The sequence below is a fragment of the Convolutriloba macropyga genome, chromosome 6 (assembly GCF_964194025.1).
Source record: "Convolutriloba macropyga chromosome 6, txConMacr16.3, whole genome shotgun sequence".
NCBI lineage: Eukaryota > Metazoa > Xenacoelomorpha > Acoela > Convolutidae > Convolutriloba > Convolutriloba macropyga.
The window spans coordinates 69712484-69727107 of NC_134473.1; the positions used below are offsets into that span (position 1 = coordinate 69712484).

General features: G+C 35.3%; 2 protein-coding genes across 2 annotated transcripts in view; one reads left to right on the forward strand and one right to left on the reverse strand.

Moving 5' to 3' along the window:
• Positions 1-14624, reverse strand: part of LOC142341164 (uncharacterized) — a 176545-nt gene that overhangs the window by 87200 nt on the left and 74721 nt on the right. The window lies entirely within an intron of this gene.
• Positions 1226-13146, forward strand: LOC142341163 (motile sperm domain-containing protein 2-like). Its single transcript, XM_075392063.1, has 3 exons — positions 1226-2427; positions 6958-7101; positions 12823-13146. The coding sequence occupies exons 1-3, from the start codon at positions 1996-1998 to the stop codon at positions 13060-13062; spliced, it is 816 nt and encodes a 271-aa protein (XP_075248178.1). The 5' UTR covers positions 1226-1995; the 3' UTR covers positions 13063-13146.

Here is a 14624-nt window from a genome sequence, read left to right on the forward strand (position 1 = left end):
TTCAAGTTTCGGCAACAATATGAGACCCTAGTCCTGCGTTGAGTATAATCAGTTTTTAAAAGAAAAAGTTACTTCTGTGTATCTTTTTTGAGAACCTCAAGGGTTAGTGTATAGGTGCTTGATGATGAACAGGTAATTTTTTGTTGGTGCTCAACGAGTTTATCTTAGGCAATGCCTAAAAACATCAGTTTTTCATCGAAATTTTGTGCAAATCTTTTTATCTGAATATGCTCAATGGGCGTGAGAGAAGGCAAAAATAATGGTCGACAAGCCTTTAAGTTTCTGCTTGTTTCCGTTGCTAAAAAGCGAAGAGTTCTTAAAAAATACTAATTGTACTGAAATTCTACACGCTGAGAGTTTTAAAATTAAACCACGTATTTTGATCTGGGTGGCCTTCAAAGTCGAAAATTGACTGAAAAAAGTGGGGCTGGCATATAGTTCCCACTTTTTTTAAAAAAAAGTGAGAACAAGAGAATGAGCAATGATGCACCAGCTGATAGACAATAGCTCTACAACTGACTGTACAACTGAATTTTACAATTTCCTAATTGACACGCCAGGTGGAGAAAAATGGTCTAAATATAAGCGCAGTTAATAATTGTTTCCAAAAACCTTATTCTACACCATCTAATTTACACCGGAAAACAACCAGGATCTCAGTTGTTTGTGAGGCCTCATTTTAGGCGGAATGTGGGTTTAAAAAAATTGCATGTTTGAATGTTATGTTTGAATAACAAGGCAGGCCTGACATAAAGATTCTAAGTGGGTACTACTATGAAAATGGACTGTTAGGATTCGAACTAGCATCTCTTACTTGCAAGCTTTGTATGTTAACCATTACACCATCTGGTCTCAAGTTCTCAAAGCGGACATTTCTATAACCCGTTATCTCGTTCTTTCTTGTTCCTCAAGGCTTCATCTATCCAATTATACGTTGAACAAGTAGAGCTTCTTGTCAAGCTTGTCCTGTGCACAATTTACATTAGGCAGTTTTTTCTCAACCTAACATTTACCCAGGTGTTTTCATAAAGGAGGGCGTTTCACCACATGTGGTCACTGAACAATACATGCGCACGCTTGGGCGATCTATTAGTTAGTATTGAATTCTATTCAACAATATACCTGCGTATCTTATCAGCATATTTTATATATTACATGTCTCGTAGTTCTAATTCATTCATAGTTCCTCAGTCTTATGAGGATTATTTAATCATGATATCAGTGATGTAGTTTATATTAAACAAGTTTTGATAAGAAAAGTGAAGTCATTTTGTAATTAAGCCAAATAATGGTAGTATATGAAACTACTTTAATTTAAGTCAGACTTCAATAAACGCAAAGGGGTGGTGGTATATAGCCTATTTTTAAAACTGAGATTGCTATTTTTTTCGTTCAACACAATTATTACCATAAAGAAAGGTTGGGTGTCTTCATCGGTTAGAATTTACATGTCGCAACACCATAAAAAGCAACATTTTTATTGTTTTCCTTCCATAATTGCTTCCTGTACCGTTCACGGTCGCAATAGTCGGCAACAGCGCTCTGGTTGTTATTTTTTGATTTATCCTTCATAACGGCGCTGCTTGCATTGAATAATATCAACGTTTTTACATTGAATAAGCCTTCTAACTTAAAAGTAGCACGCGGCAAATCAGCTGAAACTACGTTGATACACACCAATAAACGTACAATAAGAGCTAGAGATATATTTGCCATATAGTAGGCGAATATAACCAATATTTAACAGTTCGTAATATGCTGTGCTCTCTTACAAGCTAGCAGTTGTATTAAGCCTTGGTACAACGGTTTGAAACACTCAAACCATAAAGTTCACTTTTCCTTTTTCTTTAATAAAAAAAAATAGAACTAATCTTTTGAAAACTGATGTTACCTTAAACTCCTAATTTACAAAGGGAGCAATTGTAAATTGACAATTTGGTTATATACGAAATTTTTTTTAGCTTTACTTGTTATAATTTCTTAATTCAATTAGAAATGGCTTTACTGCATGTAGAAAATGGCTCCTCACCTGAGCAAATTAGAAATGCGTATGTTACAACAGTAACCGCAGAGGCCTCCGAATTCATTCCTGGAGACGTTGAGAAATTTCTGGCTAGCGATGAATTGTTACTGCGTTTTCACCGACACCAAAAAGGAGACTTGACTGAAACTGTCAAAATGATGGAACGCTTTTTAAAGTGGAGGAAAAGTTTCGGCATTGATACGTTGTCGGAATCGGATATAGCGGCCGAGTTTTTGGAGCGTGGGTCAATTTACATGAAAGGGTACACGAAAGAGGGCAATGAGATTTTGTGGATCCATGGGAGTAAGTGGCGGAGGGGAAAAGATATTGGAGATGGGTCTAAATTGATGGCTATGGTGTTTGAAAAGATTCTTTGGGATAAGCGGAGACCACACGCTGCTCAGGTAAGTTACTAAAGTTTGCTTTTAAAATGAGGCAATTAAAAAGCGATAGTGTAGGGCATATACAATCTGGTACAGCTCCTAGCACTGTTATTTTGAAAGCTAGCAAACAGTCTCGGTAATGTAAGTGCGCACAAATTAGTCCGACTTCTGTCATTCACAACTTCAGGAACGGTTCACAAACAGGTTAAGTTGACATAAGCTTCAGTAGAAATTAGAATTCATCGTCCGGATGTCCTCCAGAACAAATTATTGTTCAGCAACAGTTTTCTAGGTTTCTCAGAACAATAGGATTTAGAAATGAGGGGAAGTAACAATTATACCTTAAGATTAAAAATTTCAAAAACCAGAGAATTTTCCATTTTTCAATCCGCAAATTATAGGTTTTGTGGAAAAATGTTAAAATCCTCCACCCCCAGAAATCAGTCTTCTATTTTTTGACGCTACTGAACATAGTATTTGTCATGCAAGTTTTAGATTCATCACGCCATTTCGTTTGCAGCTCAAGCGTAATATAAAAGTCTGGCAAGTTTTTTGTTATATGGTTGCCAAGTACATTTAGTAAAGTCAAGCGAAAGAGCTAAAAATGGGACGAAATGAGGAAAACATAATTGCGTTCTAAGTTCTCCTAATCTCTTTCAACTGCCGCTCCTTATTACACAGCATTCGCTACTAAGGGGAATACGATTTTGGTATTCAATTTGTAAGTAACATATGTTTTAAAGAATTTTCTTGAAAAAAAATGTTTCATATTGTATAATAGTTCATTTAGTATTAACAGTTGAAACTAATCGCACCATTTGAAAAAATTCATACAAAAAATCAGAAAATTAAAAATACAATTCAAAAACAGAAAAATAATACCCTCCAAAATCGGAGTAGTACTACCCTGTTTATAGGAAAGCTGTTATTCACTTTTACAATGCATATAAGTTTCTGTTCAGCAAAATCTATTTGAAAAGCGTCATCGGCTACTACGAAAATGCCGAAAGCTACCGGGAAGGAGTAAAAATCGTGATTTTCCATTTGAATATTTGGCTTCCATCCTTAGGAATCTGGTTCTGAAAAATTCGTCTGAATATCTAAATATCTTTATTCTTTTGGTTTTATCTGTTTCTAGCTTTCTAATTTTCTGAATCATCAAAACAGTTCAGAATTAAAATATCATCATTGCTATTTAATAGAAATACTTCAAAAGAGACCCAATCAAAGTTATGGGCAGACAAAACTGCAAATGATCAACAGAAATGTTTCATCCATAAAAGTTTTGTCTATAATTGTTCAAGGGTCTAAAATGTATTAGTCTCTCCAAATCAAGAATCTGATCTTGGTCTATCAATCGCCTAGAAAATCTAGATTAGTTGCCCCAGAACTCCAATCAGAAATTTAATTTGTAACAATGAATTCTAAGACAGTCTTATGGTTCTTCAAATTATTTTTTGGTAGAGAATCTCAATGACGTCATATGGTTTCCCTAAAATTGCAAAACGCCATCAGAAAAGACGGGTAAAATGCCTCTAAGGCAGGTAAAGTGGTTTTATAGGATTCCGTATGACAATGTAAAGATCGGTTTTTACGTAATCATATGCTTACTAATCCACGTACACCAAGGCAGATCTGCCCTCGTTTTTTGCAATGGCTCGGCGTGATAATAGAGAACCATTTATTTATATTGGTAAAAGCATAGAAGGTAAAAAGAACGACTGACAATGACGCGTTAATAACCGATTTGTTCCGTCAAATATACTTAAAATTGCTATTGCTTGTGAAACTCCCAAAATTTGATTATAAGAGATTACTTATTTGCAAAACAAAAGGCCATCTTTTAAAGCAGCAGTAAAAGTCGTTGGAACCCTTCCTGTAACCATTGCTAAATTTTCATGGATATAAGAAATAAATTGGTTAATTGAAAAATTGCATTAAATTGATAATGACAAAAAAAATGCTTAAGTGAAGGCGTTATTCAGAATCATTGAGGTAAGTTGGAATTTATTGAAACTTAATTATTTTGATACTGAATAAATTGGTTTGCATTGAGCTGTCTGATCAAAAGCAATATTGGAAAATGTTTATTCACCTAAAAAACCGACAATCTTTTTTAAGGAGCTGCAAATTTTGTCATTTTGCTAAATTTTCATGGATATAAGAAATAAATTGGTTAATTGAAAAATTGCATTAAATTGATAATGACAAAAAAAATGCTTAAGTGAAGGCGTTATTCAGAATCATTGAGGTAAGTTGGAATTTATTGAAACTTAATTATTTTGATACTGAATAAATTGGTTTGCATTGAGCTGTCTGATCAAAAGCAATATTGGAAAATGTTTATTCACCTAAAAAACCGACAATCTTTTTTAAGGAGCTGCAAATTTTGTCAGAAGGAAGACATTGAAAAACAAATGGAAAAATCAATATTTTTCTCTTTGAAATCTATTCATTTTCTATTTATTTATTTAATTTTCTGAAAAATCGATGTGATGAAACGTTAACGCATTCGGTGATTAAATGCTCTTGAACGAAGTTTATAGCAATTATTAATTTGAAAATTAAATTTTAAAATATCCATGCTAAATTTTCATGGATATAAGAAATAAATTGGTTAATTGAAAAATTGCATTAAATTGATAATGACAAAAAAAATGCTTAAGTGAAGGCGTTATTCAGAATCATTGAGGTAAGTTGGAATTTATTGAAACTTAATTATTTTGATACTGAATAAATTGGTTTGCATTGAGCTGTCTGATCAAAAGCAATATTGGAAAATGTTTATTCACCTAAAAAACCGACAATCTTTTTTAAGGAGCTGCAAATTTTGTCAGAAGGAAGACATTGAAAAACAAATGGAAAAATCAATATTTTTCTCTTTGAAATCTATTCATTTTCTATTTATTTATTTAATTTTCTGAAAAATCGATGTGATGAAACGTTAACGCATTCGGTGATTAAATGCTCTTGAACGAAGTTTATAGCAATTATTAATTTTGTTTATAAAAGATTATTGCCATTTTTTAATATTTTAACCAATTATTGTTAGATTATGGGAACAATAGTTATAATTCAGAGCGCTATAATTAAGATAAGCGTCAAATTTTAGGTACAGTCTTGTTTCAAAATGAAAATGCTTTATTCTTATGATATAAATTATTAATTTTTGCTTAATTGAAAGTTCGGGTTAAAACACCTATAAGCGGACAGTTTTCTTCAACGAAAGCAGGATGTCAATAGACTCCAGCTAAGACAATCGTTACACTCTAAATCAAGTTCTGGTAATTTTACCTGAACCGGGTTCAGATAATCAGAAGTTCAGGTGAATTTCAGGTGCAAAGGCACTTGGACTGTAGTTCAGGTAAATTCCTACCTGAACGAGTTCAGGTGTAGTTACCTGAAATTTTTTTCACTGCATATAGTAATGTAACAAAAATTTTTCATCAAATAAAACTAAACTAAAACAAAACTATATTAACACATTTATCAAGCAATGTCCAGCCGTTTTTAAAGTCTCCCAAAGTTACGGTTAAGTTAAATATAAATTTTCCTACTCTTCAGCCCGTTCCTTGGAGCATAACGAAGGAAGCCGACTGCTCTACCTTGTTAACAGAAATCGATTGACCTAGAAATAAACATCTATAAGTGACATCCACCATTTTTCAAAAAAAAAATTAATTGGTGAACAACCGCCGAGCAATTTGATATGACAGCAAGGGTATTTTTTAAAATGCCTGTACAGAGACTGAACTTTTTGTCTGCCGCATCAAGAGTTAAGCAGTCCTCCAAGCCGCCTTATTGTTGAATTGTCGCCAAATTAATGATCACTCCATTAGAAGACAAATGGAGTCTTTCTTCCTTTTATCTGTTCTTGGGCGGGAATATTTTTGACAGATTACTGAAATAGATAACTTATGAATTTATGACGATGAAGTTAGCAAAGTTTCACAATCCCATTTCGAAAGGTTGATCTATTCTGTTTCGCCCCCCCCCCCCCCCCCCCAGCTTAGTGAGAATAAATATTTTGACCCCAGGCGCACGTGCTATTTTCTTACATAGTAACGTGCTATATAACAACATATAATTTGTAATTGGGAGTCATAAAAAACACTGGGGGGGGGGGACAGAATAGATCCCGAAAGGCTTTGAAAAAATTGCACTACTGTTGAAAGTTCGCAGCCAGCTAGATGAATGCATTAGAGCTCATCTGGCGCGAGATCTGTAGAATAATTTTTTGTTGAATTATGAGTGCTTCTGTGGCTCAATGGAATTTTGCTCTGCCTTGCCATAACATGACAGATGATTTTGGGTTTAACGCCTGGCATGGAACGAAACTTTTATGCGTAGTGATTGGTGAAAACCTTATACCTACGACTGTGTATGGAACCCCTCCCCCCCGCCCCTCCACGTACACATAACGCCCTGGTTGACGTTTCTTGGCAACCATATCCAAGAACCATATATGGTTACATAAAAGCCATACAAAAAGTTCCTTGCATGATCTCGTGGACAGCCAATTACAAAAAAAAATCCAACTTGTGTTGTTAGTTGTGCCTGGTGCTTGATATGGTTGGTGCTGGCTTCTCAAATCTGGACATGGAGATCATGAGGTTCGCAGTGAACTCTATCCAGAACATGTATCCACAGATAGCTCAAGTGATCATTCCATTCCAGATGCCATTCATATTCAAGGTTAGTACTCTAGCACGTTCTATTTTCCACCTAACTACACATCATTGGTAACTGGGAGTCATAGAAGACACTGAGGGTCCGCCACAGAATAGATGCGAGTTTGGAACAGAGTGGTTTGTTTTGGCGCTCATCGAGACCTTTAATCAGAGTATCTCCAAAATTCAGATAATGGAATGTGTGCTAAAGTTATTAAGCTGACAGTTTAAGCAACTTCTCTTGCGATAATAACAGTTGCTTAATATGTGAAATATCTTGTGAGTGGGCTATCAAAATTGCCAAAATCTGACGCAGTGGTGAAACTCTGCTCTGGTGTTAGACTATCTTTTTCTCGCCATTGTTGATTGATATACAGTCTAAGCAACTGTAAGTTAAGCAAATGTTGTAATCGAAACAAGATTTGGTTTAAAACAGTACCATACACTTGTTATTGCCCTCTCGAAGTTACCCTGATGTCAACAACAACCGTGAGCTGTTTTTCTTATATTTGGGATGCCTTTTGGTGGAAAAATAATTGTGTCTTTTGGGAGCTTGATTTTGCTGTGCGGCACCATTCCACTTTGCATTATGTGTACAGTTCTTCAACTGGAGAGGGAAGCTTCTTTTCGTCGAAAAGCGCTTAAACCAAAAAAGGGACTCATATAGGCTTTGATCGGTTTTGGCGAAATAAAACGTGCAAATTCTTATGCTTAAATTTGACAAAATCTCAACTCGGGAGACTATTACCCAGTTTAGATAGATTGGCGCAATATTCATGATTTGGAACAAGTGATAGGTGTGGTGTTATCAGCAAGGTACTCCATCTTAGTTTAATTTCTCGATTTGTCCTGTTAAATCTGGGTTTGTCCTGAGTGATTTGATTTATTTCGAAAAAAATATAGGCAAATCAGTTTTAGGACAAAAGCTGGTCTCAAACGGAGTGTTATTTTTTGAAGATAGGAATGAATTATTCATTGCTTTTGAAAGAAATTTGAGGGGCTGATTCATAACACGTTACTCTCATTACGCAGAACTCAGCTTGACCATTTTATTTTTCGAATGACTACGGCATTAAGTTTTGGGTGATCTAAATTTCTCTCATTCACATTTACTGTACTATCATAAAAATTTTATTAATATCAATTATTTAGGGTCAAGGAGAAAGGAAGGGTATCATAAGAGAAAGGAAACACTAGGTAAAATTAGGTCAAAATAGTAGGTTATCGAAACGGGATTTTGGGCTCTTCCCTTTTTTGGACCTACAGCGTAGTGGGCAGAAAACTTTACTGACAGGCGCATGTTCTGGTCTGTGCATAAAAAGACATAATTGTTATTTGGATGTCATAGACGTCAGTGAGGGGCAACGACAGAATAGATGAGAGTTTGGAACAGAATGGTTTGTTTTGCGCCCATCAAGCCCTTGAATCAGTGTATCTTCGCCACACGACTGTTATTGCCGTCTCGAAGTTACCTTGATGTCAATAATGACAGTGTCTTTTGGTCGCTTGATTTTGCTGTGCTGCACATTCCACTTTCCATTACGTGTATTGCTCTCCAATTGGACGTGACACCTCTTTTCGACCACAACCGCTTAAACTGAAGAAAAGATTCATATAGATTTTGATCGGTTTCGCTGAAATAAAACCTAAGAATTTGCATGCTAAAAGATTACAAAGCTCAACTCGGGGAAACTATTACCCGGTTTAGATAGATTAGCGCGGTGTTCATGATTTGGAAAAAGGGATAGGTGTGGTGTCATCAGCAAAGTACGCTTTCGTATTTAATTTTCTCGCAATAAAGGTTTGTGCTGAGTGATCTGTCTTTCCTTAGCATTTTGTAGATGAATTTTGAATACAATATTATAGGCAACTCAATTATAGGACAAAAGCTTGTGGCAGCTGGAGTTTTATTTCTTGAAGACAGGGATGAATTTTCAATTGCTCTCGAACAAAATATGAAGAGATTATTGATAACTTGTTTCTCTTTTACGCAAATTTCTGCTTGACCGAATGACTTCTACACTATTGAGTTTTCGGATGATCTAAATTTAGTGTACCATCGTAAAAATGTAGTGATATCAAGTATTTAGAGTCAAAATCTACCATTGGTGAAATTTTTTACAATGACAGGCGAACAGTCTAGTTTTGCTTAAAAACACAATAGGTAACTGGAACTCATCGACGGCAATTAGGGACCGCAACAAAATGGACGAGGGTTTGGAGCAGAGTGGTTCGTTTGGCGCTAATCCAGCCCTGAGTCAGTGTATCTTCAAAATTCAGATAATGGAATCCCTGTTTGTTTTTAATAGACAGTTTAAGCAACTACGGTTGTGATAACAACAGTGGCATAACTTACCGGTGAAATATCTTATGTACACGAAATTGATATTGCCAAAACCTGCACCAGTGGCAGAACTCTACTCTGGTGTTAGCCTATCTTTTTCCGCCACTTTTCCCACTGGTTGATATACAGTCTAATCAACTGCAGTTTGGCTTGAGTTATGTAACTGTTGTAATTGCCACGAGGGTTAAATAAAAAAACATTGCCGCACGGTTGTTATGGCCTTCTCGGAGTTATCCTGACGTCAATAACAACCTTGTGTTAATTCAAAAATTGTTTCTCATATTCGCTATGCATTTTGGTGGGAAAATAATGGTGTCTTTTGGGAGCTTGATTTTGCGACACATTCAATTTTTCAATACATGTACTGTTCTGCGATAAGAAACAACCGCTTAAACCGAAGAAAAGTATCATAGACACTGATAAGTTTTGGCGAAATATAACTATTGCCCTGGGAAACTCTTACCGAGTTTAAATAGATTGGCGCATCATTCATAATTTGGAACAGGTGATAGGTGTGGTGTCATCATCAATGTACGCCTTCGTATTTTTTTGTCGCGATATAGTTTTGTCCCGAGTGATTTGTCTTTCCACAAAATATTCAGGTTTATTTCAAATAATATTATATCCATTCAGTTTTAGGACAAAATTTTGTCGCAACTGAAGAGTTACTTTTCGAAGACGGGAATGAATATTTAATTGCTCTCGAACGCAAAATTCCGCTCTTTTGATTTTTTTTGAATTTCCGTTTTTATTTTTTGACTTCTTGACCGTTTTGGTTTTTACTTCGACGCTATTTACTTCTTGGGTGATCTAAATTTCTCTTTCACATTTTTTAAGCGCCTAAACACAATTGGCGGTAGTTTTCTACTAACTTCAAAACCAAATGCGCATCAAAACTTTTATGTTTTTTCTCTTTATAAATTTTTGTTTCATTTCTACAATTTTTTTACAGGATCAAAATTGGAAAATCCCTTGAATGGTTGATTCAGTTATTTTGAGTTTTCAATGATACCAATTTTTCGTATCTCCGCAAAATGTCGATCGAACGAAATAGACTGAACAAAAAACGCGGACGATCTTAAATTTCTTGAGTGCAAATAAATTTGAAATAAATTTAGGAGGTTGAACAATAATTGAGAGGAAACTTATGAGGATTTTCAAATTGTTTGTTGTGCAATTAACATTTTTTCGTGGTATGTAATAACCTCTAGTGACTTCATTTGCCAGCACCATGGTAAACTTTTTAGTCCCCCTCCTGGCGGGTCTCCAACTATTGTCAAATCGAGCTACCTCTAGTTAAAACGTGATGATTAGCATTTCACCTTTTCATTTGGCGTCATATTTGTCTTATTTGGCATTAACTTGTTGTTCTTAATTTTTCTAGCAAACAGCTGTTAATTGGTATCAACTGGATACAAACAGCAGCCAATCAGGGTGGTTCAATAAACATCTGTTTGGCTATAGGATTGCTTATAATGTAGAAAAGAGGGGGCGGTAATGTGTTCGCAGATAATGTTCCAGCCTCTCAAAAGTTGAAAAGTGGAACAGTTAAAGCTTTTTTTATACCAGATGCTTGCCACCAGTATTTTTGTTGCAGCCCCTGCTTGATGAAAAGATTGATTGTCAAAACACAGAGAAATGGTTTCATTATTCACCGGAAAATGAAACGAAAAATGACAAAAGATTCCACTTTAATTTTTTTGTTAAGTTAATTTGTGTTTTTCACTTTTTATAGTCTACAACATCGATCACTGATGAGTTATTTGAGGACTTGGTGGAACTTATGTACAAAAAGCTTGTTTACATATATTTTTTTAAAATAAGTAACGGAGAGTGAACGGAAATTTTGTTTTTAATATGGGCCCCAGAGTTACTAACTATGCTTCAAAATTTCAAAATTAAAAAAAATGTGTCTTCGTTCTACGAGCTAAAGAAAATATGAAACAATTTTTTTAGGAATCTGATCAATGCATTCGAATTGTAATTAGAGAAAATAGAACCATCGGACAGGGCATAAATTTTTAGCTGGCAGAAAAACAGAAAAAGACAAAAATCTGTAGTGCGTGTTTATTATAGAGTGAAAAAACAATTTGAAGCCGATAAAATTATGCTGCAAATTATAGACCAATATTTTAAAATGTGCCGAATGGTTGTCGTAAAAATAAAATTATTTGAATAAATTTTTTTTTGAAATACTTGCTCACAAAAGTTTTTCTTAACTCCTAAATATTATTTACAACTGCTAATTGTTGTGGCGTAACTGATTTGTTGATTTTTAAGTGAAAGAGTAACACTGTAGAGAACTGAGAGAATGATGTCACGGCCTACCTCTTATTTGGCAGTTTATCGTAGACGAAAGTTTGAAAGCACTAGCTTATGACCTGCACAGTTAACTTATTAACATTTTTTTTTTCACAAAGAACTACCAGTTTTTGTGATGTTTTTAAAGTTTGAAATAGCATGTGCTGTTGTTTGCAAAAATCTATGCTGATATTTCTCATGCTAAGTCCATGGGAGTTTATTATTTTTATCTACGATGTTTAATTTTGTGTAGCTTGGTAGCTGCAGAGCCGAGAAAAAACCAAAAGTAAAAACTAATTGATCAAACAATTTTGATGCAGCTTATCTTGAACTAAAGACGAGTCATAAATTGTCTGTGTTACAATTGATTGGTTTTTAATAAATTGCTACAAATTTAGCTCAAATGGTTGACAAAAATTGTTATAAACAACTGTATAATATTATGACAGTCGCAAGCTACAAAGAAGTTGAATTTTATGAAAACTGCTGCTGTCTGTCAGTTTTTATGTAAATTGAATGAAACGGAAGCAATCTATGAATTGCATCAATTTGGTTTTAAATCTATTTATAAGTATAATATTTCTGCAAGTGTTTTTTCTCAAGTTCTGTCACATTTTTTCCTGGCTCTGAAGCTCAATCCCATAGTATCCGAAGAGATCGACAATTTTTCAGCCATCTTTTTTTCATATGAAAAAAATTTGAGACAGTCTCGTGAATGATTGATTCAGGTTTTTTGAGGTTTTCAATTACACCACTTTTTATATCTCCACAAAGATATCGATCGGATGAAATAAACTGACAGAAAACGCGGGCGATCTTAAAGTTCTTGACCTGCAAATAAATTTGCGAGGTTGAACAATAATTGAGAGGAAACTAATAATGGTTTTCTAATTGTTTATTCTGAACAGTAAACATTTTTTCCGTATTGCATGTCTTTACAAGAGCTAGCAATGATATCTGTACTTCTTACAGAGTGTCTAGTGTATAAATGATGCTAACTGCTCAATGAAGTTTAACGTATGCGGAATTATAATTGCTCTTGCCTCATGTTCTTTTAATGGCTGTTTGTTTAACACTTATGGAGAATTCTTTGTTTTTTAGGCTGCCTGGAAAGTTATCCAGTCATGGTTGCGACCAGAGTCTAGAGAGAAGATCCAGTTCTGTGACCGCAATAGTATCGACAGATTCATCGATCTGAGCAATGTTCCCTTACACATGGGAGGCACTAGTGACTATGTCTTCAATTACCAGATAACTGGAATTGCTAATCCAGATAATACTGATGATAATAATGCTATAACTACTCAGCAACCTAACACAACCGACAATTCTCTTGATTAAGGGGTGCTATTCTCTTCTTGATAGTTTTTTTCGGAACTTTTTTCATTTCCCTCCCGTGAACAAACTAATGTGCGTTCTTGCACTATGATGACTTATATAGCCCAATAAGCATTTTTTCTATATTGTAAAGATTTGAGTATCAATTAACGAGGGTCGGGAGAAAAAGGGGAAAAGCTCCGTTTTTTTTCCAATACGTGCTTGTTCCATTTTTAACCTATCTGCAGGCCATGAGTGCTGTACTTAATTTTCTGCTTGTCTATAACTTTTTCAGAGGTTTATACTTATTGTCAATTAAAGTTTTATCGATTTCCGAAGCATTTTCATTGGGCTAAGTGCTCTTGTGAGTAAAACTACTACTAATGAAGGACTTGATTTTAAGTTGATCTTATAGCAAGAGACGTCAAATTCAACGTGGCCATGTACCGGACTGGGAGAATTTGTTATATAAATGATGGCTTGGTTCAATCGGCAAATACTTCTGTAAAATTCAACTTCTATGATGGTGTTGCGCTGTTTCGCATGGAAAGCTACTGAACAAGATTAACGGATCTTTTACAGTCTCATCATGTTTCCCTCTTCACAATTTTGTGGCAATTTTTGCGGTGAATTGACCTTGAACTGGAGTCTTGTTTACATTACATGGGTTTTTTATCAGATGAAACTGCATTAGATGCTGTGATATTTTTGTGCTTAGTAGTTAACAAATGACACTGACACCAACTAAAGATTTATCGGATCTTTTGCGTTTGTGCCCCCTCCCTCCCCCCCCCCCCCCCCACGTGCGTCTGGGGGTGCAAATAATATGCACCCACTAAGCTGGGGGGGGGGGGGGGGAGGGAGGGAGGCACAAACGGAAAAGATCCGATAAATTTTTAGTTGGTGTAGAGAGACAAATTGGATTTTTCCCATTTGTGCCCCCCCCCCCCCCCAGTACGTTTTGCATCCCCCCGTTAAAGAGCACATGCCATCACATTTTAAATCGTTATGTAAAAATATGGCACGTGCGTCTCAGGTGTGCACATAATATGCACCCACTAAGCTGGGAGGGGGGGGGGCACAAAAGGAAAAGATCCTCGGATTCTATACATGCATGAAGAGATAAAATGACTCAAATTGCCTTGTATTTTGCCCGAAAGCAATTAAAAGGGTCGCAGCACATTTCATCAGGTAGAAATTAAGGTGATAAATATTTTGATAAAACATGTTCATATGAAACGCAGTTCATATAAAATTGTCAGCTTTCGACATATTGGCTGGTAAAATAGTTCACTTTTTTCGGATGAAATGTTGTTCCCAGCTTTTTGGGGATTTATCAGTTAGCAATATGCCACTTAGTTAGCAGCTGGGAACTAATTATAACAGTTCAAGTTTATGTTTTGGGCCCCTTTTTACTGTCTTTTTCTGCCGCTTCTTAATTTTGCTAAAAAACAGTTTCCAAAGTTTTGTAAGCAAACTATTTGCACTGTTCAGCGCTCAATTTTGTAATAAATAGTTATAGCATCGCTTGGCTTTACTTAAAATAGAAATAGGTAACCTCTTTCACTGTATAAACTACCAGAGAT

What these genes read in the sequence shown, in the direction of transcription:
- LOC142341163 (XM_075392063.1), top strand. Translation starts at nt 1,996, where the DNA reads ATGGCTTTACTGCATGTAGAAAATGGCTCCTCACCTGAGCAAATTAGA. An exon ending in GGAGACCACACGCTGCTCAG is followed by an intron (nt 2,428 to 6,957) that starts GTAAGTTACTAA and finishes TTGTGTTGTTAG; the next exon opens with TTGTGCCTGGTGCTTGATAT. An exon ending in AGATGCCATTCATATTCAAG is followed by an intron (nt 7,102 to 12,822) that starts GTTAGTACTCTA and finishes TTTGTTTTTTAG; the next exon opens with GCTGCCTGGAAAGTTATCCA.